The sequence below is a fragment of the Argentina silus genome, assembly GCF_951799395.1.
Source record: "Argentina silus genome assembly, chromosome: 10".
Lineage (NCBI taxonomy): Eukaryota > Metazoa > Chordata > Actinopteri > Argentiniformes > Argentinidae > Argentina > Argentina silus.
This window is the reverse complement of record NC_139664.1, coordinates 8,689,340-8,714,668: the sequence shown is the minus strand read 5'-3', so window position 1 is coordinate 8,714,668 and position 25,329 is coordinate 8,689,340. Positions and strand designations below refer to the sequence as shown.

Here is a 25,329-nt window from a genome sequence, read left to right as displayed (position 1 = left end):
TGACTTGCTTTCATGTCCTTAAGAGTGGAAAAAATAACGTCATCAACAACATTCTTTACATATTTATCTCAGACACCATTGTTTAAAGCATAACATAATACACACAGTCTAGCCCCAGCATCTGTCTCCTATTTTAATCAGTCCCTGTACAACGATAAACAAGGAAGCCGATCTCTCAGTCACTTTTCCTCCTTCCCTCTCTCTCTAGTCTACCCCTGCCATGGTATCTTGTTATGCCCTGCTCCCCCTCCTCCTCACATACCCTTCCTTTTCCCTCTCTTTGAAATGGTCTCAGACTCCTTCCATTCAATATCTGACTATGCCATTCCCTTGTCAACCAGGGCCAGCTCTAATAAAAATGTCCTTTCTTCCTTTGGGTACAATAGATTGTTGGCAGCAATAGAGTGGTAATCTTGCTTTCTATCCAACCACATACTGTGATCACCTCAAGCAATGGAAAGACGCTCCCCAATTTCATTCTTGTACTCATTATGCTCATTGGAGTCTGTGGCATAAACGCTGTAGTAGCCATTTGTTAGGCAAACGACTAAGACAGAGGTGCACATTTTATACCTGTATGTTCTCTTTGCCGAGTTTCTGTTTTGTAGAGCTGATAATAAGTTCAATGTCAAGAAACAATCCCTTTCCCTTACATGTGGAATCTGAAATGATTGGAAAAGCATGATTGTGAAGCTCAACATTGACCTTTGATAAGGTGGGTGGAATTTGCCAATTGTTTCCCAATCTTCAAAAGGCTGAGGAGACGCTTAATGCTTTACCCATAGTTCAGAAAATGTAGCCAGTGAGAAGAGAGAATGTGGGAAACTTCCCAAAAAAACACCTGAAGGTATGTACTTTTTTATTTGTGTGTGGATCCTGAGAGACACTCCCCTAGGTGGTTAACTTGGCCCCTAAACTCATTTCATTAAAAAAAGAAAAAGCAATCTCCCCGTCCATCTTGGCTCAAATCAACGTTCCGAAATGGCGCACCCTGAAAGCTCCTTACAAGCATGGCCGCTAGCGAAGACGATCTTCTTCTCTGTCTTACAAAAGTTGTCGTCATTTCCTGTACCACCACCTCCTTTGTCTGTGCCCCAGGTTTCGCTACGCAGGCTGGTTATTTATTTATTTCCTTTTTTATTTTGAGGATATATTTACATATATATCCATTATTTTTTCGGTTATTGAATGACAGTCGACTCTGAAATATTTATGCCTAAAAGCAAAGCGCCAAAAATGGATGACCTGGACTACAGTGAGTACAACGTATAACAAGCTGTGCTATCGTCTCGTAACAACAACACCACCACCACCACTATCTTCACATAGCTTAGCCAATAGTTAGCAGCAGGTATTTCACAACAGGATATCAGTTGTTTTTTAAGAAACTAAAGTAGAGCTTCATATTGTGTCTTTAAGATGGCCATACATGGTTGACATCTCATCTTTTTATCCAGTGTTAATCTATATTCAGATGATGCATATTCGCAATGTAACGCATAGCTAGCTATGCTAACAATTGGCTAAAAAGCTGCTGCTGTGTTGGCTAGCTAGCTAAAGTTGCCATGCCAAAGAGCGACTTGCATCTACTGTTCTAGGCCTCATAAGTACATAGTTAGCTTTCATTATAGTACCTGGTCATTTGACGTTGTTACGGAAAATAACTGTCTTGTCAAGAAACAAAACAATTAGCTAGCTATTCATTTCCCTCTGGGGGCGGGGTTGTTGTTGACCAGCAGCTGTCAGATTTTGCATAAAGACATGAATGAACTCCATCGCGGGCCGTGGCCAGGGTCCCTCGTAGTAGGGAGGAACACTAGCATTGGCTGGTCACTGCACAAACCACTGAGAACTGTAGTTTTCATTATTAATAATCCAATAAATCGACTGTTATCAAAAATCTCTGATGCTTGACAAACGATTGGTTAAAGGGACAGTTCACTCTTAAATCAAAGTGTCATGTTTTTTAGAGCTCACGAGTAACCTGTCTAGATGAGTCCATATCTGTTGTGTGGGTCCAGCTATATATGCCTCAATCTCAAATGAATGGATTAGATAAGAAAATACCATACCATTTATTCAGTGCTTATCTTTTCCAATAATTTGAGGTTGAGGCCTATAGCTGGAAATACACAACCAATAGCATGGTTTGTGGTTGCTTCTCTACACGACCATTGAGCTCTGAAAACATCTGATGAACTTTTTGGAGTAAACTGTCCCTTTTAAGATGTGTCTAATGAATTAGTGCTAAATGTAAACATGCAGACAACCTGTTCCTCAATACAAAAAAATAACCTCTTAATTCTCTCTGTCACCAACTAGCTTAGTCTTCCATTTCCAACCTCAGTGTCACATGGCAGAATGTCAGGATTCCAGGGAATGTTTTAGAGTAGAGCCCTGCGGCTAGAGTGTTTCAGCTAATTGATTTTAAACTCGTTTTTTCTTCGTCTCTCTATACAGTAGCCTATTAACGTGTCACTCAAATTATTTTACAATTAATGCTGTAGACCAGTTGGTATTCTGAGCTGTTAGAAGTGGTTCAGACCGCGATGAACGTTATTACTGGACCAGCACATCAACATGGCATTGAGACACATCATCGACAACCTGATTTTCCACATACGTTTCCATTTGACCACACAAGCAAAATGGATGCATTAGGTACAGGTCAGTGAGTGGAGAAGAGAGGACTTGACAGGCAGAGATTTAGAGGAAATTGAACAATGGTTGGAATATGGAATGGCATGGATTTAACATGAATAGTTGTAGTGTTTTGGAACGATGATGTGTTTTGCTCAACTCTAAATTTAAATTTTAAAATTCTATGCAAATATGCAAATACACACAGCTCATCACCCTATTGCATTCTCTCTAGTTTATTGCATGTTCTATTGCATGTTCCTCTTGTTTTAGTCTTGTCTCTCTCCAATTACCCATGCCGCTTCCTATCCCCTCATGTCCTCCACCTCCCCCATGCCATCATATTTAATTGGACTATTTAATCAAATGTTCGCCAACAACAGGACTGTTGTTCCATGATTCTCACTGGTCGTACTTAATAGGTTCAATCTAGCAACACAGTAGAACAGTAGGCTGTTATTGTTCAAGCATTAATACCAATAACAATACTTGTCCTCTGTCCCCCTGTGTAGTCCCAGTAGACCTGAGCCCAGAGGAGCGCTCTGAGCTGGAGGACATCCGCAGGAGGAAGGGCGCTCTGCTGCAGGAGATCCAGAGGCTCAGAGATGAGCTACGGGAGGCCATCATCGAGGTGGAGGGCCTGGAGACCAGCACCGAGGGCAGGTGAGATTACACACAAGATGGTGTCTGATCAAGGTCTCCGTAGACCAAAATGTCACTGTCTATTTTTTTCACGCCTAAGATACAAGGTGACACACACACACACACACACACATAAACAAAGAAACCTGTTTTACTGAATATTGCCCCATTATTACACCGCATTATTTAGTGTGTATCACAGTCCTCCCTCTAGTGCTCTAGCTGTGAAATAGGTGATTATTCCAGGATGATTTAAAAAAATAATAATAATAATTATACAGCAATGATTACAAGGAATTAATGTGACAGCTGTGTTTCCAAAAATAACTAATTTGTGTCAGGGTTATGTTGGCATTCTGCAATATCCTCTACCTATCTAACAAAGTTTAAAGCATGGAGGCAAAATGGTTTAGACACTTTATCAAAATGGTGCCTTGGGAGTGGCAGATTTCTTGCCCTCTGTTTACTTATGGTCACCTTATCATTTCCAACCTCCAGTTGGCACGTTCATCTCTCCTATCCCTTGCAACTCTTTCCTCACGTTGTTGTTAGGCCTAGAAATGTAGGCTTTTCTTAGTCAACTCGCCTGGTAAAATATAGATTTAGAAAGCAGTGCCTATTAGCTGTTTTCCCTCCCTCTCTACTCCATTCTCTCCATTCTCCCCATGAACTGTATGCATTATTGATGCAGAGTTATTTGTGTTGAATGTGATCCCCTCTCTCTCTCACCTCTCTGCAGTAAAACCCTACAGAAGAACAGGCATGTGGCCATGGGGAGGAAGAAGTTCAACATGGATCCTAAAAAGGTTCGGAGGAGAAATCTGTCTGATCTCCCCTTTTTCGCTCGTCTTCCTCTCTCTCCATTTCATCCCAATACATATCTTACTTTTTTCTTCAACCCTCTGCCACCCACTCCTCTCTCTCTCCTCAAATCTGTCTCATTTCTTCTCTCTCTGTCTTCTCCCCCCATCTTATTGGTCTCTCTACTGTACTTGTTGCTATCTGTTAATTTGTGTGTGTGTCTGTGTGTGTGTCTGTGTGTGTGTCTGTGTGTGTGTGTGTGTGTGTGTGTGTCTGTGTGTTTCTTTTTGTGTGAGTGCAGGGCATAGTGTTCCTGGTAGAGAATGAGTTGCTCAGACACACCCAAGAGGACGTTGCCCAGTTTCTCTACAAAGGAGAGGGCCTCAACAAGACTGCTATTGGAGACTACCTGGGAGAGAGGTACCATCTCTCTTTCTCACCATACACACAATCTGGTGATCTCTTTCACTCCTGCCCTCTATTTTTCTCACTAACTCTGTTGTTCTATCCCCTTAGGGATGAATTCAACCTTAAAGTTCTGCAGGCGTTTGTTGACCTCCATGAGTTCACTGACCTCAACTTGGTCCAAGCCCTCAGGTAAGTTCTGAAGCCATCTGTGGTGGTGTTTCCTTCTGTCCATCTCCATCCCCCATGTTCAGTGTCCTGTAACCTGAGTTTGTATTTTTTAGGGTGTAGGGATAATCCCTGTGCCCAAAGTAGGTTTATAAATAAAAGGTACACACTGAAATCATTGACATGCCGGATGGTTAACCATTTATTTCAGTCTGAAACAGACAGGGAGACTTGGTCTGTACAGGGAGCAGTTCCACTGTCAGAGTCAGCACAGTCTCTCAATGTTACCGTGCCAACTTGAAACATTTGTACAGGGTGCATAACAGCCAAGAAACAGTGCTTATTGTAAGAACTTCCTTATCAGTTTTAGCTCGGAAGCAATGGTCCATTTGTCCTTGAGCAGGCTGAGTTGTACCATCCTCGACACGATAACAAGGAGCAGTGGAGGAAACAGAGCAGACAGTTTTCTGAGACACAGTCAGCGTTCAGTCAATTGGTTACATAGTACTTCTAACATTATTACATTCTGCTTGATTATATCTTATACATATTTAATTGAATACTTGATTATACTGGTTATAATGTCCAGTCAAAAGCTGTTATACCCTCACATAAGCATCATGGCAGTCTCTCTCTCTCTGTCTCTCTCTCTCTGTCTCTCTCTCTCTCTCTCTCTCTCTCTCTCTCTCTCTCTCTCTCTCTCTCTCTCTCTCTCTCTCTGACCTTTAACCCCTGACTGACCTGTGTGTGACCCCTGTAGGCAGTTCCTGTGGAGTTTCCGTCTGCCCGGAGAGGCTCAGAAGATTGACAGAATGATGGAGGCCTTTGCCCAGAGATACTGCCACTGCAACCCAGGGGTCTTCCAGAGCACTGGTACACACACACACACACACACACACACACAGAGATACTGCCACAGCAACCCAGGGGCCTTCGATAGCATACACACTCATACACTATCCCCTTTGTATTTTCTTGCTCACTTGAGAACAAACACACCTCCCTCCATACACACACACTCACACACACTCACACACGCCTTCCCTCTCGTTCTCAGACACCTGCTATGTGCTGTCGTTTGCCATCATCATGTTGAACACCAGCCTCCACAACCCCAACGTCAGGGACAAGCCTGGGTTGGACCGCTTCATCTCAATGAACAGAGGTATCAATGAGGGGGGAGACCTGCCAGAAGATCTGCTTAGGGTGAGTGTGGGTGTTGTGTGTCGTAGGGGGGGTCCGTATTTTGAATCCCTGTTGTTGATTGTCTTTCCTCTCATCCTCGTCCTCCTGTCTCTCTGTTCCAGAATCTTTATGATAGCATCAAGAACGAGCCCTTCAAGATCCCTGAGGATGACGGCAACGACCTGACGCACACCTTCTTCAACCCCGACAGAGAGGGCTGGCTCCTCAAGCTAGGTGAGAGGGCACCGCCTGGTGGTGGGATGGGGTACTACTGATCTAAGCTGGGGTTAAATTTATGGGGTTTAAGAATTTGACCAAACAATACTAACTAAAATTATATGTTTTGTTTGTGTTTTAATAAAAAACTTGTAGATAGAAATTTTGTGGTTGTCTTAAGATAAGCTGGCTAATACCATGTTTAATACCATATCTATAAGGAACTCCGACCTCGTTTTTGTTTTTTAAAATGGCACTGATAAATGTGGTGTGTACTGTGGGCTCCTTTGTACTCTGTTCTCTCCTAAGGCTTTGTGCTGTGATGTGCCTGCCCTCCTTCTCTCTCTGAGGTTTACAGTAAGGACCATGATACACTGGCAATGTGTTGAGGCAATTCTGCCAGGCAATTGTTTATAGAGTGCAACAGGTATAACTCAACTATAGTTGCCAGGCAATATTGCCTCAGAAACTTGCCATTGTATTGATGGCCTTCAGACTGCCATTGCGCGATGGTGAAGTAGACATCCGAGTCCACTGAGTCTTCAGTGTCTCACTCTCTTGCATCATGGCAGTCTGAACCCTTCATCTTCTCTTGCATGGCGGGGCCTGTAATCTGTTTGTCACTAATATCTCTGCTGTCTTTCTCCCTCTCTTATTACCCCCCCCCCCCTCTCTTCCTCCCTCTGTCCGTTCTCTCTTCCCTTCCTCCGAAACCTCTGGTCCCTGTTGTCTCTGCTTCCCCCTGCGATTTCCACACTCTACTGCTGCTGCTTGTTTCTCAGGAGGTATGTACTGAGAGAATGACTGTCAGAAGACACTGTGACAAAACCTTTTTTATCAATAAGGAGTCATTAGCAGCCACAATGGCTGCCAGTTAGTGTAGAACCTGTACTGTCCACACAATGTTGACATGCGTTTTTGCTTCACACAATCACATTGATAGAAGGTAACAACATTAAAAACATAAATGTTCTTTATGCCTGCTCATGCTATTGTGTGATATGGACAAGGATGACCAAAGTATACAATGTGACATTGAATTTGTGTGGCTGTATTTATTGATTATTGCACAATGTGTTGTTTATATACAGTACAGCACATGCTGTATAATGTGGGGGCAATTTATCAGCAAAATATATTGACTGTGTGTCCTGTCCAGTCAACATTATGCTAACCTGCATCCCCTTCATGCTCCTAACGTCTGTGTGCTTGTGTTTCAGGAGGACGGGTGAAGACCTGGAAACGAAGATGGTTTATTCTCACAGACAACTGCCTCTATTACTTTGAATACACTACAGTGAGTTATCATTGCTCTCATACATGACAGTATGATTCCCCCATGGCTGCTGTGCATGAATCAATTCAGAATGCTGTCAAATGTGTAATGGAAGTGTTGGTTAACCTTCAGGGCATGACATAACACTTTGCAGTATTAGTTATGTAACAGAACGATGTAAAGTCTAGCAGTGTGGTGCAATGTTGAATTTGTGTGCGTGTGTGTGTGTGCCCTTAGGATAAGGAGCCCAGAGGTATCATCCCTTTAGAGAACCTTAGCATCCGTGAGGTTGAAGACCCCAGGAAACCAGTGAGTCCATTCTCCTTCTCTAAAACGCTTATTCACATCCAAATACAGACGCTGGATAGCCAGTAATGAATATTGGACGTATATGAACAAATCTGAAGAATCAGCATACTGAAATGCACGCTCCTAACCCTTGGGAGTTCTGCTGTGAACATGTACTGTATCACATGCATGTGTATGTTATTCTGACTCCGTACCGTACATGCCCCTATCTCCTCAGAACTGCTTTGAGCTGTACATCCCCAACAACCGCGGCCAGCTGATCAAGGCATGCAAGACGGAGGCAGACGGGAGGGTGGTGGAGGGGAACCACAACGTCTACCGCATCTCTGCCCCTACCCCCGAGGAGAAGGACGAGTGGATCCACCACATCACGTAAGGAGGGCTGGAGGGATAGGTTCAACAGAGCATTTGACGGCTGTCTGTAAGGAGTAGAATGTAACACATGAACCGTCCTTTTTCTCTTTCTTCCATTTATTCCATCCACAGTTCTGCTGTCAGTGTGGACCCCTTCTATGAAATGCTCGCTGCCAGGAAGAAACGCATTTCCCTAAAGAAGAAAGAAGAACAACCGTAGACCATGCCTTCCCTACTCTTCTCCTTTCCACCCCCTCCTCCTCCTCCTCATCATCATCTCTCATTCCAAACACGGGACAGAAGCCTTTGTCCCCCTTTATTCCTAGACTCATTTACTCAATCTATTCCTCCATCCTCAGTCCCCTACTTGTTTCTTCTTGCTATCCTGTTTAAAAGGGCCAGCACATAAGGTTCAGAGTTAACAGCTCATCCACTACTGCTGCTGCTTGGACTGCCCTGGTCTACACTACTCGGAAGTGTCCACTACTGCCCTCCACACTTCAGCGAGTGCACTCATTCAAGCCCCCCCCCCTTTCATCACTACAGTCCCCTCTTTTCTCTGGCATTGAAGTGAACTGTGAAATACATGTCTTATTCAGGGTAGCAAGCGGGGCCAATAAACCTTAAACCACCATCTTCTTCCATCACAGTCATAGAGTGCATCTCAGTAGTCTGAAGAAGCCTCCTCTCCTCACCACCTCAGTTTTCTTGATAAGACGGGGTAGGTAAAAGCAGCATGGGGGAAGCCTACACGTGTATGTGGTTTCAACCTGTCTACTTCTTATAGATCAGTGTAATATTGATGAAGGTAAAGATACAAGGAGAGGAAACCACTTTAGACTATTGGGATCTAGCCATAGTTTTCTACTGTACTCTACTCTTACTGCTTGGCTCCAGGTTAGTATGTCTATATCAGCATTATCAAAGTCACGCTTTAATACTGTAGCCTCTTTGTCAAGGAAATGTCGGTGGCCATTGCTGTTTGTATTGTAAGATGCATCTTAATTCAGTGGTATTGACTGCTCAAGCCTAGGTAAATTGACTTCTCCTGTTAAGAATGACTGCTTTTTCTCACTTAATTGGACAGAAATATGTCTGATAACGTCCATGACTTTCAGCATACCTGAAAGTAGCAATGTGTTGTTTAAAAAAAAACTAAAACAAAACGCATGGTAACACTGAGTTGCCTGTTATGCCTTCATAACGTTCTCATGTCTCTCTGCTCATGTCAGATTGTTAATATTGTAGCCAGGCCATCTCTTTAGAAATGTTCCCTTAAAGCTGACGAACAATAGGAACATTGAGCAATGAGCTACGGCATTTCCTTCACAAGACTCCTGATACTCTCCTTCATACAGACACATAACTGTTAAACCCAGGTCTATACGCTATAGTGGGTTTCAAGAAGAAGTTACAACGGCAGCTTATTACAATGTATACTTTGTTTTATTTGTAAATACATGTTAGTATATTTGTTTACAACACACATAGAAATGATTTAATTTATTGTTTATTTTTGTCTAATCTTTTTTTTTTTGTACAAGCTACTGTAGGACTGCATGTTGAGATGAATCAAAGCATCTTCCATACATACTGATGGACCAGGCTCGTGTTAGTATTGGCTGCATTTGAGAAAGACTGTTAGTGTTCCCTGTTACCTGACAAACGAGAATTTACCTCAGATTTTTTACCCCTAAGGTAGAAGTTGCCCTTAACCAAAGATCCCAGATCATGTGCGCCTTTTCCCAATCCTAATCTTTATCATTAGGGGGATGCAAAGCCAGCTGATCCTGTGGTCAGTGGTTACAAGCAATGTCAACCCAATTTCGGGCTGAGTTAAGCACAAATATTAGCCCCCATCTGTTGTAATAGCTTTCTTTCCTGGTTTTTGCTGATAGGTAAAAGAACTTGATAGGTGTCTGCACATACAATGGAGACCTATCAAGTTCTTTCACATCTTGAAGGAAAGGAAGACTGTCATGACTTTCATCTGATACAGCTAAACATTTTGACTTACAGTGATTTAATTGTAGGACAACAAAACAAGGAACACTAATAAATCTTTCATGTATTTCTCATTATCTGAAGTATTCAGATGTTATGAATTGATAACAATGTTAAGGATACATGTCTAATGATACATTTTGCTTGAATTTCCCCATAGATATTTGCTTATTTGCATTAGTGGTTTATCATTGAATTGACAGTTTTAGATATGTTATTAAGGCAAATGCAGAATTAGGACTGTTGTATACTGCACTTTATCAATTTTAGAGTTCCACAGGCTTTCAAAGTGCTGTTCTTGTAGATTGACAATACTAAATATCTTTAGTACCCTCTGGTGGTTGTCAGACAGTACTGCAATGTCCTCACTGGGTTTGCTATAGAAATGTAAAATGCCATCACTAGATAAATTCAGTTGACTGACTCGCAACAACTACCACAGATTTTGATCAAACGTTGTTTACATAACAAAAATACAGCTCCTAATCTGAATTGTCACCTCTGTGACTATACATAGAGGCCTTGTTCTGTTCTCAGAGTGTTGTTTAGTGTGGCCCTATGGCACAGATCTAGGACCAGCTTACCAGTTATGTCCAGGGGGGAAAAAACACAAAACTGACCGTGTATCAGTGTCTAGGCCCTACTGAGCTGACCTACAGATACTGACTTTCTACACTACATTACACTGACACCTAATGGACCTACAGTATCTGGGTATTCTTGAAGTGCAAAGTTGCCAAAACGTAGTTGGGACGTCAAACTTTTCCACTCAACAAAGACTGACTTCTTCAACTGTAAGAAAGGACACTAACTATACTTCTGCCCTCAAGACCCCACCACCACCTCCCAGAATATTGTTTTATTTTGTATTTATTTATTTTATTTACAGCGAGGTAAAGATGGATAGGTCATCTGTGCTAAATGTAGCAAAACAAAACCACGGTACACTGGTGCCAGTAAACTGTTGTGAAACAATAAAAAGTGAATTGAGACAATTCTCTTTGAGTGATTGTGAGTGATTTGTCCTAGAGGCGGATAAGCTGTGACCAGGTACATTTGTCTGTGTTGTGTTGTTTTGCCACGTTCTCTGTTGAATTAGCATAAGGGCACATTCAACTGTGGGTGTGTGAGTCAGTACGTATGTAAAAGAAGAACAGCTGATTTAGTAGTACTTAAATTGGCAGATTAAATGCTCTGTGTCTCTGTGAATCTGTGTCACTAACTCTGATGCGACGGGGCTGCTGCTCAGAGGCGTTAGGAACAGTGAAGAAGGGGAGGGGACAAGCACTTCAGGCTTAAAGGGGTCGTCCAGGTTCAAACCTTACAGTGCAGAGGTGTGTGAGAGAGAGAATGTACGGAAAGGTCAGGTGGGGATGGACGATAACACTAATCTCTACCTACGGTATCCCTGGGCATCCTCATCTAGTGCTGCCCCTGGTTTGGCTGGGAGACGGAGATTAAAGTGTAAGTGTATAGGACATCAGATTAAAGTGTAAGTGTATAGGACATCAGATTGAAGTGCATAATGCTATCAATGAAGACGAGAGTAGGCCTCAGGCTCACAAGGGTATTTAACAAAGCAGGGTCAATGATTTAGCCTCCTTACCCAAATGTTATCAATAGTCCATGTTCATCCCTAGGATTCTTTCAAAAACAGAAAACATATCTGATTCTTTTCAGCTCATGCTTAGCTGATCTATCTTGGTTAAATGAATTATTTTAGCAGCCTTTTTCTTATTCAAAGTGTTTATTTACAAAAAAAATTCATGTTCAAGTTCCTCAAGTCTTTTTTCTGGTACAGCGTGTAGTAATGGCTGAGACAGACCTGGGGTGAGCCTGGCTATCACAGGGCTTTTATATACAAGGGTTTAGACACACAGACGAAGCCAGATCCGTCATATATTTCCAAAGCCACAGTATTATTACCATGACACCATCACAGACGTTTTCAGATCAACTCTCTCATCAACTACTTTATTAGCCTTTCGGTAGGCTTAGTATATTATTAAAGCAGTATTCCACCCTGTGATAAATAATAATAAAGAAGTAAAAATTGGCCCACAAACAACAAGTTTGTAAAACATTGTGAGTGACTCCTGTCAAACCTTGACTTCAAAATTCACCTTACAGCTGAAGCCTTCAGTCAGGTCTCGAAACAATTGATTTGAAACCATTTTTAAATAAACAATCATAAATACTTAGATATAACTGGCGAAATAACACTTAAAAAGTAAGTTAATAAAAAAAGGACAAAACAAATTTTCTCTAACTTTTCTTTGGTTTCTTTGGTTTAGTAGCTGTATATTTAGAGGAATCTTCTTTCAAAGAGAATCCAATGGTCAATCTTCACAACACTTACTAGCTACCTCTCTCATCAAGTCTACCACCCTAAGTCACCACATTCAAAATACATTTGACAGGCCTGCTAAATTGATGCTGTGTAAAAACAAATATTTATCAACGATATGACAATATGTCATATTATCCTTGTGTGTCACTAAAGCCATAGTAACACCATTGACATTTCAGTAATATTAGGGAAGGATCCAAAACTAAAGCTAGAACAATAGATAGTATGGTACATGTAATATCAAACATTGAATAAAAAACAACAACATTTTATTTCCATAAAAAAGTCTCTGGGGATGGACTAGTCCCATGTCTTTAGGCTAAAAGGAAGGCATTGTTTTAGAGTTTTAGGGGTGAATGTGGTGTGTGTGAAATCTCAGGTAGGAAATATACACAGCTCTTGCTGGTTGTAGAATACTCCCACTTTGAGTCTGTGTGATTGTGTTACAGTTTCCCCCTCAGTTCCGTTCTAGAATAGCTTTGAGGTTTGATGATGTCATGATAACCCGTCTCAGTCCCGTTCTAGAATATCTCTTAAGGTTCCATTCTGTGCTTGTCAGGGGTTGTTGCCCTTAGTGACAAGGGTCAAAGGGGTACTTGGTGACCCCTCCATGCAGCTCCACCACAGTCTCGGACCAGGCAATGACATCACCGCTCAGATGGCTGGCGCAGGAGGCCAGGCCGTAGATGTCGTTGGCCGTCAGGACCTGAGACCACATCTGCAGGTCTGAGATCTCCCCCACAAACGACTGAGTGGCATCGAATCGACCTCCCAAAGTGTCCTGGGTGAGAAAGAGAGGGAACAGAGATTAGCGTCTCAAAATCTTGTGCCAAGCTAAAATGGGAAAGAAATTGTACACATTGATGTTAAAACCTTACCCAGCCTTTGATATGTGTCAGAGAGGAAGCGAATGTCAACAAAGCGATTAGGAGAGAGGGTGTTGAACTTGTTGTCTAACTTCTTAACTTAGGCCACAGTGTGATTACATAGTTACTGGACTCACTCAATAATCAGGTGAAATGTGGAATCACCAATTCATGAGTATATTTACACCTGAGCTGAGGGGGGTTAATGAGTGGCGTCCCAGAGCAAATGGCTTGATGAGTTCTTCTATTTCGTTTCAAGCACTAAGCATTACCTGCTCCTGTCCCAGGATGAAGACCCCTCCAGGTTTGATAGGGTGCCAGGGGGAGAGGTTCTCCCCGGACCCCCTCTTTACCCCGTCCTGGTAGGCCTCCCACTGGCCGTCCCGCGTAGACCACGTTACACACACATGGTGCCACTTTCCATCGCTCAGGGACAGGGGCAGCGTCACTGCCTGAGGTAGAGAGGGGGGAGAGGGGGAGAGAATGAGTACAGTAGATGTTCACAAAGATGTACATGTGTTGTGTAGATATATCAGTATCCATCTAAAAGTATAATGTTCTTTGCTTAGTATTACCTTTGGAAACTTATTTCTGGCTGTTAACCTACTACTCTTTGGATAACCAAACTGTAGCTAAGAAGGATAACTACCCCACTGACCCCGTCCCCTATGTATCCCTCTTAATGGTGTGACGCCACAGAGGAGGAGAAGCAGCTTAGAAAGTTGGTGGAGATATTCTTAGATATATAGAGCTCAGCTCAGGACTGGAATCAACATTGACTGTTGCAGTCAGGGCTCATGGCAATACCACTCAGTTACACTCAATAGAGAGGAAGTCTGGAGAATCAGGAGTAACATCTTGAGTCTCATTTCAACTCCTTTGAGTATCATAGCATCATGAAAGTGTGGTTGGGCTGCTTATTACATAGGGGCACACACTCACACTCACACTCACATAGTGTATATTACATAGTGTATATTATTACATAGGGGCACACACTCACATTACACTCGTGGGCAACTCTCTCTCTCTCTCTCTCTCTCTCTCTCTCTCTCTCTCTCTCTCTCTCTCTCTCTCTCTCTCACCTTGTCGTCCACCAGTAGCTCCATGGGGTTGTTACCCCACTCGATGAGCACCAGTTCGTTGGCCTGTCCAGGTACAGAGTAGGAGAAGGGGGTCCCCAGGCCGGGCCCTGCACCCCCCTTCATCCACAGACACAGGGTCATGGCGAAGATCTCATGGAGGAGGGTCCTCTTCACCCGCCCGTACATGTAGTTGGTTCTCATGGGGAAGCCGATCTGGAAGGCCTCAGGACTCTTGGCTTTCTTCCTGCTGGAACCTGGGAATAAAAGACAGTTTCAGCATATTGTCTAGGTTACATCTTGTGAACTGGGGTTCATTTGGAGGGCCAAAAGGACTGGTCTAAAGCAGCTTGCCAACATTGTAGTAGTTGTACCTGTATTGTGCAGCTGATTCAGCACAGTCTCCAGCTTGGTGGAGTGAAGCCCAGCCCTGGGTCCTTGTATGCGGTAGCTTGTTTGTGGAGGATAACCATGGCTATCTGCCTCATTGTCATGGTGATCATCATCATCATGGTGCCCGTCGTCATGGTGACTGTCATCATGATGGTCGTCATGGTGGTCATCATGGTCTCCATCATCGTGGTGATCGTCATGGTCATCATGGTGATCGTCGCCGTGGTGATCTTCATCATGGTGGCTGCTGTCGTCGTCGTGGTGATCAGGGCTGCTTAGTGTGGCGGTTTGACGATGCATCTGCTGCTCCAGAGCATTGATCTTCCTCTGGAGCAGCTCCTTCAGAGAGCTGGAGTATGTTGTGGACGTGTTCCTTGACTGCTGAGGGGAGAGGCACAAACAGAGGCACAAACACAAACATTATAACATGGCTGATGAATACATATTTTACCTATTTTACTATCCAATCATCAGTGATCATTTCGAGGAGGGTTGCATGAACAGGGCCTGTGCTTCCTCTCCCTTGATCCCAGTGCGGTCTTACAGGAGCTACAGAGGTCACATACATCAGGCTAGCGGATATGTGCTCAGGTCAGCTCTGGCACTGAAACAAACACAGGCAGTTTTTCAGGAACTATGTAGAGATTATCTTTGCTAGTTGTAAGGATTGGAAAAAAGATATGTGGCCTGGGTGCCAGTTTGTTTCATATTCAGCTTTCTTATCACTGTCTTGTCTCATCTCTTCCTGTCTCTTTCTCTGCCTTTCTCTCTCTCTCTCTCTCTCTCTCTCTCTCTCTCTCTCTCTCTCTCTCTCTCTCTCTCTCTCTGTCTAGTAATCCAGGCTTTGGCCCATTGCATGCCCTGATTATCAGGCCGTCAGTGGAGATCACGCTAATTTACACTGATCTCAGATCTGCACCCCCTGCCAACCCCTGACACCTGTACATCTTCACAGTCCCAGAGAGAGGAGAGAGGGAGAGATGGGTGGGTGGTGGATGAAAGGATAGATGGTTTGATAGATAGATGGATCAGATTTACCAGCCCAAAGCCAACCAAAGCCAATGCCAATCCACTTAAGCCAACTGCGTGCAGTCCAGCCAATGCAACCCTATCCCTGTAGTCCATAGTTGTCTAGCTGTCTATCTAGTTTAACCAGCTAGACAGAGTGAACCATCCAACCACTAAAGCCATTGCCCCGCCAGTAGTGGGCAGGACCTTGGGCAGAGATGCCAGGCTCTGTTCTGCTCCAGATCATTGAGCCATCAGACAGAGGGCCAAAGGGACTGACCATGGTGTAAACTTTGTGTCATTGTGTTGGCTGAAGCAGAGACAGACTGGCATCCAGATTTTGTATCACCCAGGCCAGTGTGGACGATTTACATGATTAAGTCATTTGTCTGTACTTTCAATGTCTTAAATTGGTTAAGAGCTTAGGCAGTCCTTTAGAGCACTTTTTTTCTTTCTTTCTTTATATTTAATTAGTTTATTTGTTTACTTGAAGACAGCATCACCACAGTCAAAAATAGGAAGAGAGACGCATGTACTCACACTTCAGTTCACAGCTCCCTCTTTTTCTTTCTTTTCATGAATTCATACTCTTTTCTCTCTTCCACTCGTTCACACCAAAGTTCTCCCTCCCTCTCCCTCTCTCCCCTCTCTCCCTTCTCTCTACCCTCTCTCACCTGCAGGTTCTCCAGCCTCTCCTTCAGCGCCTGCAGCATCCTGCTCTTCTGCTCCGGCGATTTTGTCATATCCCCCGGTGTTACATGTTTATCCTTCCCCCGGTTGTTGCTGTTCCCTCCATCTGACCGGTGCCCTCCTGTGGAGGGGTAGTGCGTTGTGTCAGGGACATGTTGGTTGCCATGGTGTCCGTTGTTGGGGTAAGGGTGCTGGCTCCCAAGATGGGGGGAGTGGTGGTCGTCTTGAGCCCCTATACCCCGTCCAAAGCCCTCACACAGGGTGAGCTTGGCCGTCAGCTCCCTGATGGTTTCCCTCTGATTCAGAATGGTTTCCTTCTGCTGGACCAGGCTTTCTCTCAGGTGTAATATGGTGGCCTTGGCCTCCTCCGTCATCCCCCACCAGCCGTTCGGGGGGCCCCCAGGCAGCCCATGGTGCCCTGGCCCGTTGGGTCCTGGCCCCCCCATGGGTGGTCCTCCAGCAGGGAAACAGGCAGGGTCTGCGTCTGCAGGGATGGGGGTACAGACAAACCGTGGATGGGCTCCATAGTTGTAATCGGACCCCAGTGTGGCACTGGCGGATGCAGGGGAGAGGAGGAGGGAGAGGAAGAGGAGAAGGAACGGATGGAGGAGGTTTGGCAGGGACAAGGGCGTAGACATCCACTTGAGTCCCATTGTAAGGTGTCCCGGTGTGAGGTTTGAGCAGGGTGAAACAGCCTCCATTTCACAACTAGGGAGGTGAGGGAGGGTTTTAGGGAAAGGGTTTACCTCTTTTGTGTTAAAAGCAGCATTTGTGGAGGATATTTGGCATATATGAAGGGTATGTAATAATAATAATAATAATAGTATGGGACAGGGGTCTAGAAAAACATGAGGAAGCTTCTTTTTTATTCCTCTTTGTTCTGTGATCTCCTTAGGTATGGCTGATGGAGAGGGATCCCTGGCTTCTCGTTATAGGCTGTTGGGGGTTCGGCCCTGGCTTTGCACACTCTGTCAGTCAGTCCACTCGTGGTCTGCTGGAACTGTGATTCACTGTGACTTGGTCTCTCTCTGTCTCTGTCTCTGTATAGTTGGAGAGTGGAATACACCTGCAAACAAGGGATCAGTGTTTAGAAAAACATCTCATAGGCTGAATATTGTATTACTTTTAGACAACTCACAATATGCAAATACAGACCGTGTGTCACAAACATTTTGTCATGATTCATGACATCTCTCAGATAAAGGTAAGGTGTTCCAGGTGTACTGGTAGATAAGGGTAAAGGATTAAATGAAACCACAGAGCAAAGATAAACTACCTGATGGAATTTACACAGGATTAACCCACCAGGCTACCTGACATGACCACCCTAGTGGTGCTGACCAGGTTAGCTGGCCGTAGCCTGCTGGTGTTAAGTCAATAAAGGACTCCTCAGATTAGCCTGCGTGGGGGAGTGTTACTGGGTCCACATCCTGATCCACATCTGATAAGGTTCCTCTATTACCCCTGTTTAAATATCTTTAGACCAGTATTTTATACCAGAATTTAATACAGTATTGGAGGACTACTGTATAGACGTGAGACGTGTGTATTCCTGTATACCAAGGTTGACGCATTAATTGGCTTTGGGGATTAATTTAAGGATTGCCCTGGGACAAACTGAATTCACAGTGGGCTGCTGGCATTCACACGAGATGGAACTCAAACAAAAAGTCTATCGAATCAGAAGCACAAGGAAACACAAAAACAGTGAGCACCCGAGCCCCAATCACTGTCAGAAGTGGAATATAATAATATCCTATTTTAGTGGGTTTTTTTTTTTTTTTTTTTTTTTTTTTTTACTTCTTGCCGCGCCATGTTGGACACTTCTCGTGTCTCCACCACCCCACTCACTCAACTGTTGTAGCACGGGGGTGAAGTTGTCATGGATGTAGCCCAGCATTACCGACTCCTGCGGTGATCAGACATCTCTAATTACTGTAAGATTTATTTTTACAGTAAACAAAACCCCAGGGCACATGATGTGACGGCTAAAGCCACCAGCACCACCTGTTGCTTCCAGACAGTGTCCAGGCTAGGGTTGTGTATGTGTGTGTGTGTGTGTGTGTGTGTGTGTGTGTGTGTGTGTGTGTGTGTATGTGTGTATGTGTGTATTCTAGCCAGTCTGCTGACCTTTCATTCATACATTTCCATTCACTCCTGAAGTGATATAGAGATAATGAACTGTATTCAGATACACAGACACATTCAGACACACAGACAGTAGGGTTGATACTCCGCCCAGCCTCCCTAGTGGTCTTTTGCAGGGGTCAACTCCATTTGTACTAAAAATGTATTATTGAATTGGAAACAGAGAATTTCTCTCTGAAAATAATGGCCACTTACCATTTTATGAATTGAGAATTTGAGAACTGCAATGTAATTGTCAATAAACCTGATCAAATAAAAAAAAAAAAAAAAGTGTGTGTGTGTGTGTGTGTGTATGTGTATGTGCGTGTGTGTGTGTGTGTAGTTTCTCGTCGAGTCCTCTGATTCATGGGGCTTAGAGGTTAGACAGATGGCCACGACACAGAACTCCCAATTACCCTAATTGCTCGTTAGGCTAACTCAGTTGGGAGACAAGAAGGTTTGTTTGGCTGCATGTGTGCCACGTGTGTTGGTTTCTGTTGTGAACATCTTACTCAGTCTACAAAGTCTTGATTTAGGCCTCCGGCTTAACTCTACTGGCACCATATGGCTATAAGTGGGCATTAAAGGCCTGTGATTAGCGATAAATTCAAAGCTGACAGGCACATTTACAAAATGTAATGTCTTGTGGTACTGTAGCTGCCACTTCACTTTTCTGGTCGCCCCAGACTATTTGTGCTATTTAGCCAACTGTCAATGTCATGTTGGCTAATAACTCAAATAGTCTGGGCCGACAAAACAACTCATCTATTTGTGGTAGCTATTTAATGACCATAGCTTGCTGGTCCCTGGTTTGGAAACACATACAGTAGATGTCAAATTATGCCATGTTATTTCATCATCATCAGAAGTGTGCCCTAACCCAAGAATACATCAATAACACTTAGTTACAGTTCACTAAAGTATGACAACATTGTAGCCAGAGTTGGGGTCAATTCTTCAGTCAAACTCAGAAGTGAAATTCAATCCATGAATTGAAATACAATGAGCAATTTTCAGTGCATGAATTGAACTCATGTCCTGTATTGAAATATAATTGACCCCAATGCTGAACACAACATGGTAGAACACAGTCGAAGAAAATCAGTCCTTGCCATTCATAACATTACCAACAATTAAAGCCTATAAAATAGCACTGTGTGTGTCCACATTGACCCCTTCATAGACCCCTGCATTGATGTCAACCAACTCTATTCATGCTAAGCTCCTTCGTAGAATACACTCTCATACACTATTGTGCCTGAATAAAAGTCTCTGTGACCAATATGTTGCATGTGTCGATACTGTAAGTGCAAGTATACATATGGTGTATGGGAGTCAATTTACCAGTGTATGTTTTTACTTCTACAATATATCTGTGAACTCTTAGACAAAACAAGTGTATCTGCTCATTCAGACCTATTGGATACACTTTCCTGCCCTCAGTAAACTTCACAAAGCAAACTAGCCAGCCAACTGTGATAAACACTTTGATCCTTGAAATGGAATGGAAATAGTTGTTGCAGTAGGTGGAAAGAGGGATGAACATCATCATCTCAGTAAGTCAACAGATACACCCCCAGTCTTCTGTTAACATTCAATCAAACTTGAATACATCTTAGAGTGTCAGATTTGAGGTTAATGGAACTGAACAGAAGTTAATTGTTCATGTCTCAAAAGAAAGAGAGGTCTCCATACAGTACCTGAGTGTCTGTGTGTGTTGTTCCTGTTTGCTCACGTTAGTCGGGTAGTTAGTTAGTTAGTCCACCACAGGCACTGAACAGATTGTGAGAGATTTACTCCCAGGGTATGATTTAACTCATCCCTCTCCATCCTCCTCCTCCCTCCCTCCTTCCCTCCTTCCCTCCCTTCCCTTAGTCTCTCTCTCTTTCTCTCTCTCTACCCCTCCCTCCCCTTCTTTCCTTGGCTCACTCCTATCTCTTCACCGTCTCGCTGTCTATACCTTGTGTGATGTGTGGGTATACTGTACTAAAGTCAGACGCCTGTATTTCTGTAATTTCCCTCTATCATGTGAGGTGGAAGATATTGATTCCTTTGTTAGGTTTCACTTATATTGATTTGTTCCCAAACACATTAAAAAAGTACTCAGTTTGCACTCTGCCCCTGTACTATACTGTACTAAAGTCAGACGCCTGTATTTCTGTCATTTCCCTCTATCATGTGAGGTGGAAGATATTGATTCCTTTGTTAGGTTTCACTTATATTGATTTGTTCCCAAACACATTAAAAAAGTACTCAGTTTGCACTCTGCCCCGCCCTCCCAAACACACACATATGCTACGTACATTGTGGTTCCTCCCTCCCCCACACACCCCTCCACACACACAGTGTTCACCTACATCTTGACAGGAGGATAATTGGCCTGATTAATCCCCAACACATCTCCAGTCTGACTGGCAGGCAGGAGAGCCGACAGACCAACAGATGGCTGTTCTTATCGAGGTCAGAGGAACACACACAGCACACACAAACAATGCAGGTGGCGGCCAAATACAGAGACACCATACAAACACTCAACTGTGTCAAACACATATATACACACGTCATGTTAACACGGCGGATTACCATCTTAGACACCTTGGCATACAATATGTCCTGTTACTGTTTTAGACACTGCACCGACGCTCGACAGTGCATGATGGCAAAATAGTACAGCTTCAAGCAGTATTCAAGCAGCTGTCTAGTGTGCACTTTTACCTAGTAGCGTCATTGCAATATAACCTTTGAAGAATAGGACAGCCTTGATTGAACATTGTAAATAGTTCTAATTGAGGATATTACAAAAGCCTGTGGATTCCGCTATACAACTATGTGAATTAAGATGGCGGAGATAACATCACAAAGACTTCAACACAAGCCATTTTGCTGAAGCAGTGTATAGTCTGTAGCAACACTAATTGGCCCTGTCTAGGTCGAACGGTGAATCCAGTCTACACACAGGAACCTGCGTTGTTTTTGGGCTGCCACACTGGATTAAGGGGCTGAACTCCTGAGGTGACACAGTTTATGGGTCTGAGTGGTGTCTATGGCTCTGAAAGAGGCCAACGTCATCCAACAGCCAGCCATATCATAGTCTCACTGGAATTTTCCAGAACATATGAACCTTTTGGACAGGACAGCACTTTATTGAAACCTCAGTCACTGTACAAAGGCCCAGCATTTACAAACACAAGAAAGAAATCTGTATGCCTCAGCCTCCTGTAGCAGTTCAAAAATGGGAGAGGGGTAGTTGCTCACACAGCAGATGGTAAAAGGTATTTTTCTAATATCTAAAATGAGTTTTAACCAGATGGCTGCTATGTTCTGTAGTTATGTTCCCATCTGGACAATTTGTAATCACACACACACACACACACACACACACACACACACTGCTACAGATAATCTGTAATCATATTTCAACTGCTCAGATTAGCTAGATTCTGTAGGCAGAATGAAAGCACATGGCTCACTCTGTTCAGGGAGGATACCTTACTGTCATGGAGAAAGAAAGAGAATATCCCTCAGAGTGCAAGTACCAAAAAAGGGTTCTTCATTTGTCCCTATAGGGGAATCCTTTTTGGTGCCCTGTTTGTTTGATTTTAGTCCTAAGCCTCCCATTGCCTTATAATAATAGACTGTTAGATAATGTCCTTACATGAAACCGTCACCCAGGGTCAACCCTGCTGGTAAGTGTGTGATATAATAAGATAAACACAGACATAAAAATAGATATTTGCTGCCACACAGTCTCAGTGTTTATCTCTACCGTTGCAGGTTTGTATACATAACATAACAAAATAAGGGGAGAAATGGGTCTGGTGCACACATATCCACCTTCAAATAAATGTATATACAGTACATAAAGTAGCTGCAAACGTTCACATTATTTGGTTATAGTATATGTATTTAGATGTATTTGAATGTGGATATGTGTGTGACCCATGATTGAACAGATAGTTGTCTCTGGACTACAATATAATACAAATTACGGGCAATTCCATCATTACATGGCTGAACTCATAATCATTATTTAAACATGACCAAGACCTTGTAATAGATTGTTTGAACTTAGATGACCTAAAATACCTCAAATATGATTGGCTTTACAACCCTGCAACCCCCACCCAGTGTCACCTATCATGGTAAGTGTGCGATATAATAAGGTTGAAAGTCCATTTTAATTAACTTTTTACTGAAATTTGTGGTAGTAAATTCATTTGTATATAATGACCCCATAAATAACCCTTTTTCATTCTAGGTAGAACAACAGTGTTGATACTGTGTATGTAGTCTGTTTTCAGAGCTTCTGTATTTTGATTCTACTGTAACCTACTTTATGTGACCCATTTGGACACTGTCCAAGGAAAAACGTGGAAGGAAGCACTTCCAGATAATCCACTTCCAGGACGCACACGCTGATCTACATTTGATTCCAAGAAAGATTCTGGCTCCTTTCTAATCTAAAACTGATGCAGCTGATTTGTGAGGTCAGGGAATGACAGAGAGGAGACAGACAAAGATGAGGAGAGAGGAAGAGAGGGGGATAGACAGATCAAAGTAGGGAAAGAGCAGACAGAAGAAGAGAGTCTGGGAGCAAGAGAAGGACTTGGAGGAAAGGGGGGATGCTAAGGTATGCAGAGACTGTGAAAATAGATGAGTCATTCTTTTGTTTAATAGGCCACATACAGTACAGGAATGCTGCTGTCTGTCAATCCCCTTATCTCCTGTGGCGTGCGTCAGTCAGGTCCTGAAGCACCTCCCTGAGGAAGCAGGAAGACACAAACAGCTTTACAGCTCAGGAACAAGGGCATGGGCTCACAAGACCAGACAACCAACCGTCAATACCTCAGTATCACCTGCGCACAGCTAGATCAAGTGACCTAGAACCATAGCCTTCTCACACTATAGAACCAGACCAAATGACCTAGAATCCCACCTCAGACTAGTCATCCTCACCATGTCTTATAGAACTGCCCCAGAAGTTTTGGTAATCTCACATCTCAATGTTAAATTGGGAGTACTTTACCCCTTAGAGTTGGATCACATGACCAAGAATCATTATCATTCACAAGTCCAGTAACCACCACAGCACACAGTGAGAGCGACTGTCCATGATGTAGATCATAACACCATTACGCCAAACCAATAGACCAAGAACCACAACTCATTACCATTGGTGCCAGGCAAATTAAATGACCCTACAAAGAATCCATTCACAACATAACACCAGATTAAATGAACTTGGAACTCCAAAAGTATCATGGTACAACCGACTCAGCAGTCAGCAGTATTTTGTTTAATTCTACAAAATCCAAGTCTTAATCGTATTCTGTTTATCTGAGTCTATCTGTGTGTCTGGTTCAATACAATACAGTCAGGGGAAGTTGATAGACAGTGCACACTTGTTGCATTCCACAGCAGTCAGCATCGAACGCTTGCCACCTGTTGGTGAAATGTTGTTACTACAATACAACCGCAGCATACGCCTTGCCAAATCTCTATACCCACCAGTCTAAGCATAATCATAATATGGTAATTTAATTTTAAATTCATAGTATTATTTGTATTTCAATGTCATTATTAACAGAATAATTAAATCAAAGTTGTCTGGTGATGTAACTTTCTTTATCATAGGACATTTAGGAAATAGGCTATAGGAATTTATAGCCTTATCATTTAGGCCTACCTATTCCAATGCGCCTTTACCTATTTGCCAAGGTTTTTGTTGATATCGCTTTTTTTTGTTGATATGATTAATTATTTGTTCACATATCAATTTAGAAGTGTATTTGCATGTTTAAAATTATCTGTTTCAACACGTAGGCAATACTGCACAGAAAATGTGAGAATGTGAGAAGGGGTGCTGTATGTAAGCCAATGATACGACTGCGGGGTCTGCCGTCTTTGGTTTAAAAAGTTCAAGTCATTATTCTCTTTACCGCTATTCAGCCGGGGTCCCGTTAGCTCATTGTTATTCTGCCCGAGTGAGTGAGAGAGGGAGAGAGATAGAGGGATCGTGAGGGCGAGAGTGAAAGAGAGAGAGCAGCCTACATCGTCCGAGAGAGAGAGAGTGTTTCAGATAATGGGTAACTGAGGTTTATAACGGTAGGGAGTTTGCTGCTGCGCCCGGCGTTGGTTTTTCTGGCTGGGGTGTGCGCGTGAAGGCATGTTGATAATCGGCTCAACAATGAGGAGAGGTACAGAACGGCACCAAAAATCTGACCCCGATTCGTGTGAGTAGAGGGGGAGAAAGTGGGAGAGAGAGAAAGGGGAAAGAGGGAGAGAAAGAACGAGGACAGGCAAAGGGGTGGGGGGCTGAGAGATTGAGATTTAGTGCACTGGTGGATGAAACAACCCCCCACCACTAACGAAGGGGAAAAGTAATAGAAAGAGAAGAGGGGGTGTTCAAAAACAGACAAAGCCGAATGGGAGTTTTTTGTCATCGTTTTTCAACAATGAGCTCAAAAAAGGTATGATTCCTCTTTGCATTTTTTGATTGTTATCTAACTTTTGAGAAATGAATTGGACTGTGATTGTTTTATGTACCCTAGATCAACAGGTGTTGCTGAACGCTATCGACAGAACGCTAGTCCACTTGCTTTTTGCTACAGTTGTGGACAAAACCCTATGTTGAACCGAGGCTACTATAAATCCAGCTTTCTAGAATGACTTACATTTTTTGGACTGAAGTGGTGTTGCCAATGTAATCACTTAAAAACCTAACGAGATCATTGTAACCACTTGTTGAAGTTACTGTATCAGGTAAAGGAAAACATCTTTGGCGATGGAACAAAATGTAAGAATTTTATTTAA

At 43.1% G+C, this 25,329-nt stretch overlaps 2 protein-coding genes across 2 annotated transcripts; one reads left to right on the top strand and one right to left on the bottom strand.

Annotated features, from left to right (window-relative positions):
• The first annotated feature begins 1,087 nt into the window (after window positions 1-1,087).
• Window positions 1,088-10,997, top strand: cyth2 (cytohesin 2). Its single transcript, XM_083679671.1, has 12 exons — window positions 1,088-1,255; window positions 3,153-3,303; window positions 4,022-4,088; window positions 4,385-4,503; window positions 4,600-4,680; window positions 5,417-5,529; window positions 5,714-5,862; window positions 5,964-6,075; window positions 7,278-7,354; window positions 7,571-7,642; window positions 7,860-8,014; window positions 8,129-10,997. The coding sequence occupies exons 1-12, from the start codon at window positions 1,189-1,191 to the stop codon at window positions 8,214-8,216; spliced, it is 1,251 nt and encodes a 416-aa protein (XP_083535797.1). The 5' UTR covers window positions 1,088-1,188; the 3' UTR covers window positions 8,217-10,997.
• Window positions 10,998-12,921: 1,924 nt separating this feature from the next.
• Window positions 12,922-17,042, bottom strand: LOC310810781 (neuronal pentraxin-2; the record flags this gene model as incomplete). The annotated part of the gene is made up of 5 exons (XM_083678632.1): window positions 12,922-13,131; window positions 13,489-13,668; window positions 14,302-14,555; window positions 14,673-15,072; window positions 16,374-17,042. The coding sequence occupies 5 exons, from the start codon at window positions 17,040-17,042 to the stop codon at window positions 12,922-12,924; spliced, it is 1,713 nt and encodes a 570-aa protein (XP_083534758.1).
• Between the last annotated feature and the right edge of the window lie 8,287 nt (window positions 17,043-25,329).

Bases quoted from the DNA above. Each gene is read 5' to 3' on its own strand.
- cyth2 (XM_083679671.1), top strand. From the start codon at position 1,189: ATGACAGTCGACTCTGAAATATTTATGCCTAAAAGCAAAGCGCCAAAA. The intron at 3,304-4,021 runs GTGAGATTACAC...ACCTCTCTGCAG, and splicing joins GAGACCAGCACCGAGGGCAG to TAAAACCCTACAGAAGAACA. The intron at 5,530-5,713 runs GTACACACACAC...TCTCGTTCTCAG, and splicing joins AGGGGTCTTCCAGAGCACTG to ACACCTGCTATGTGCTGTCG.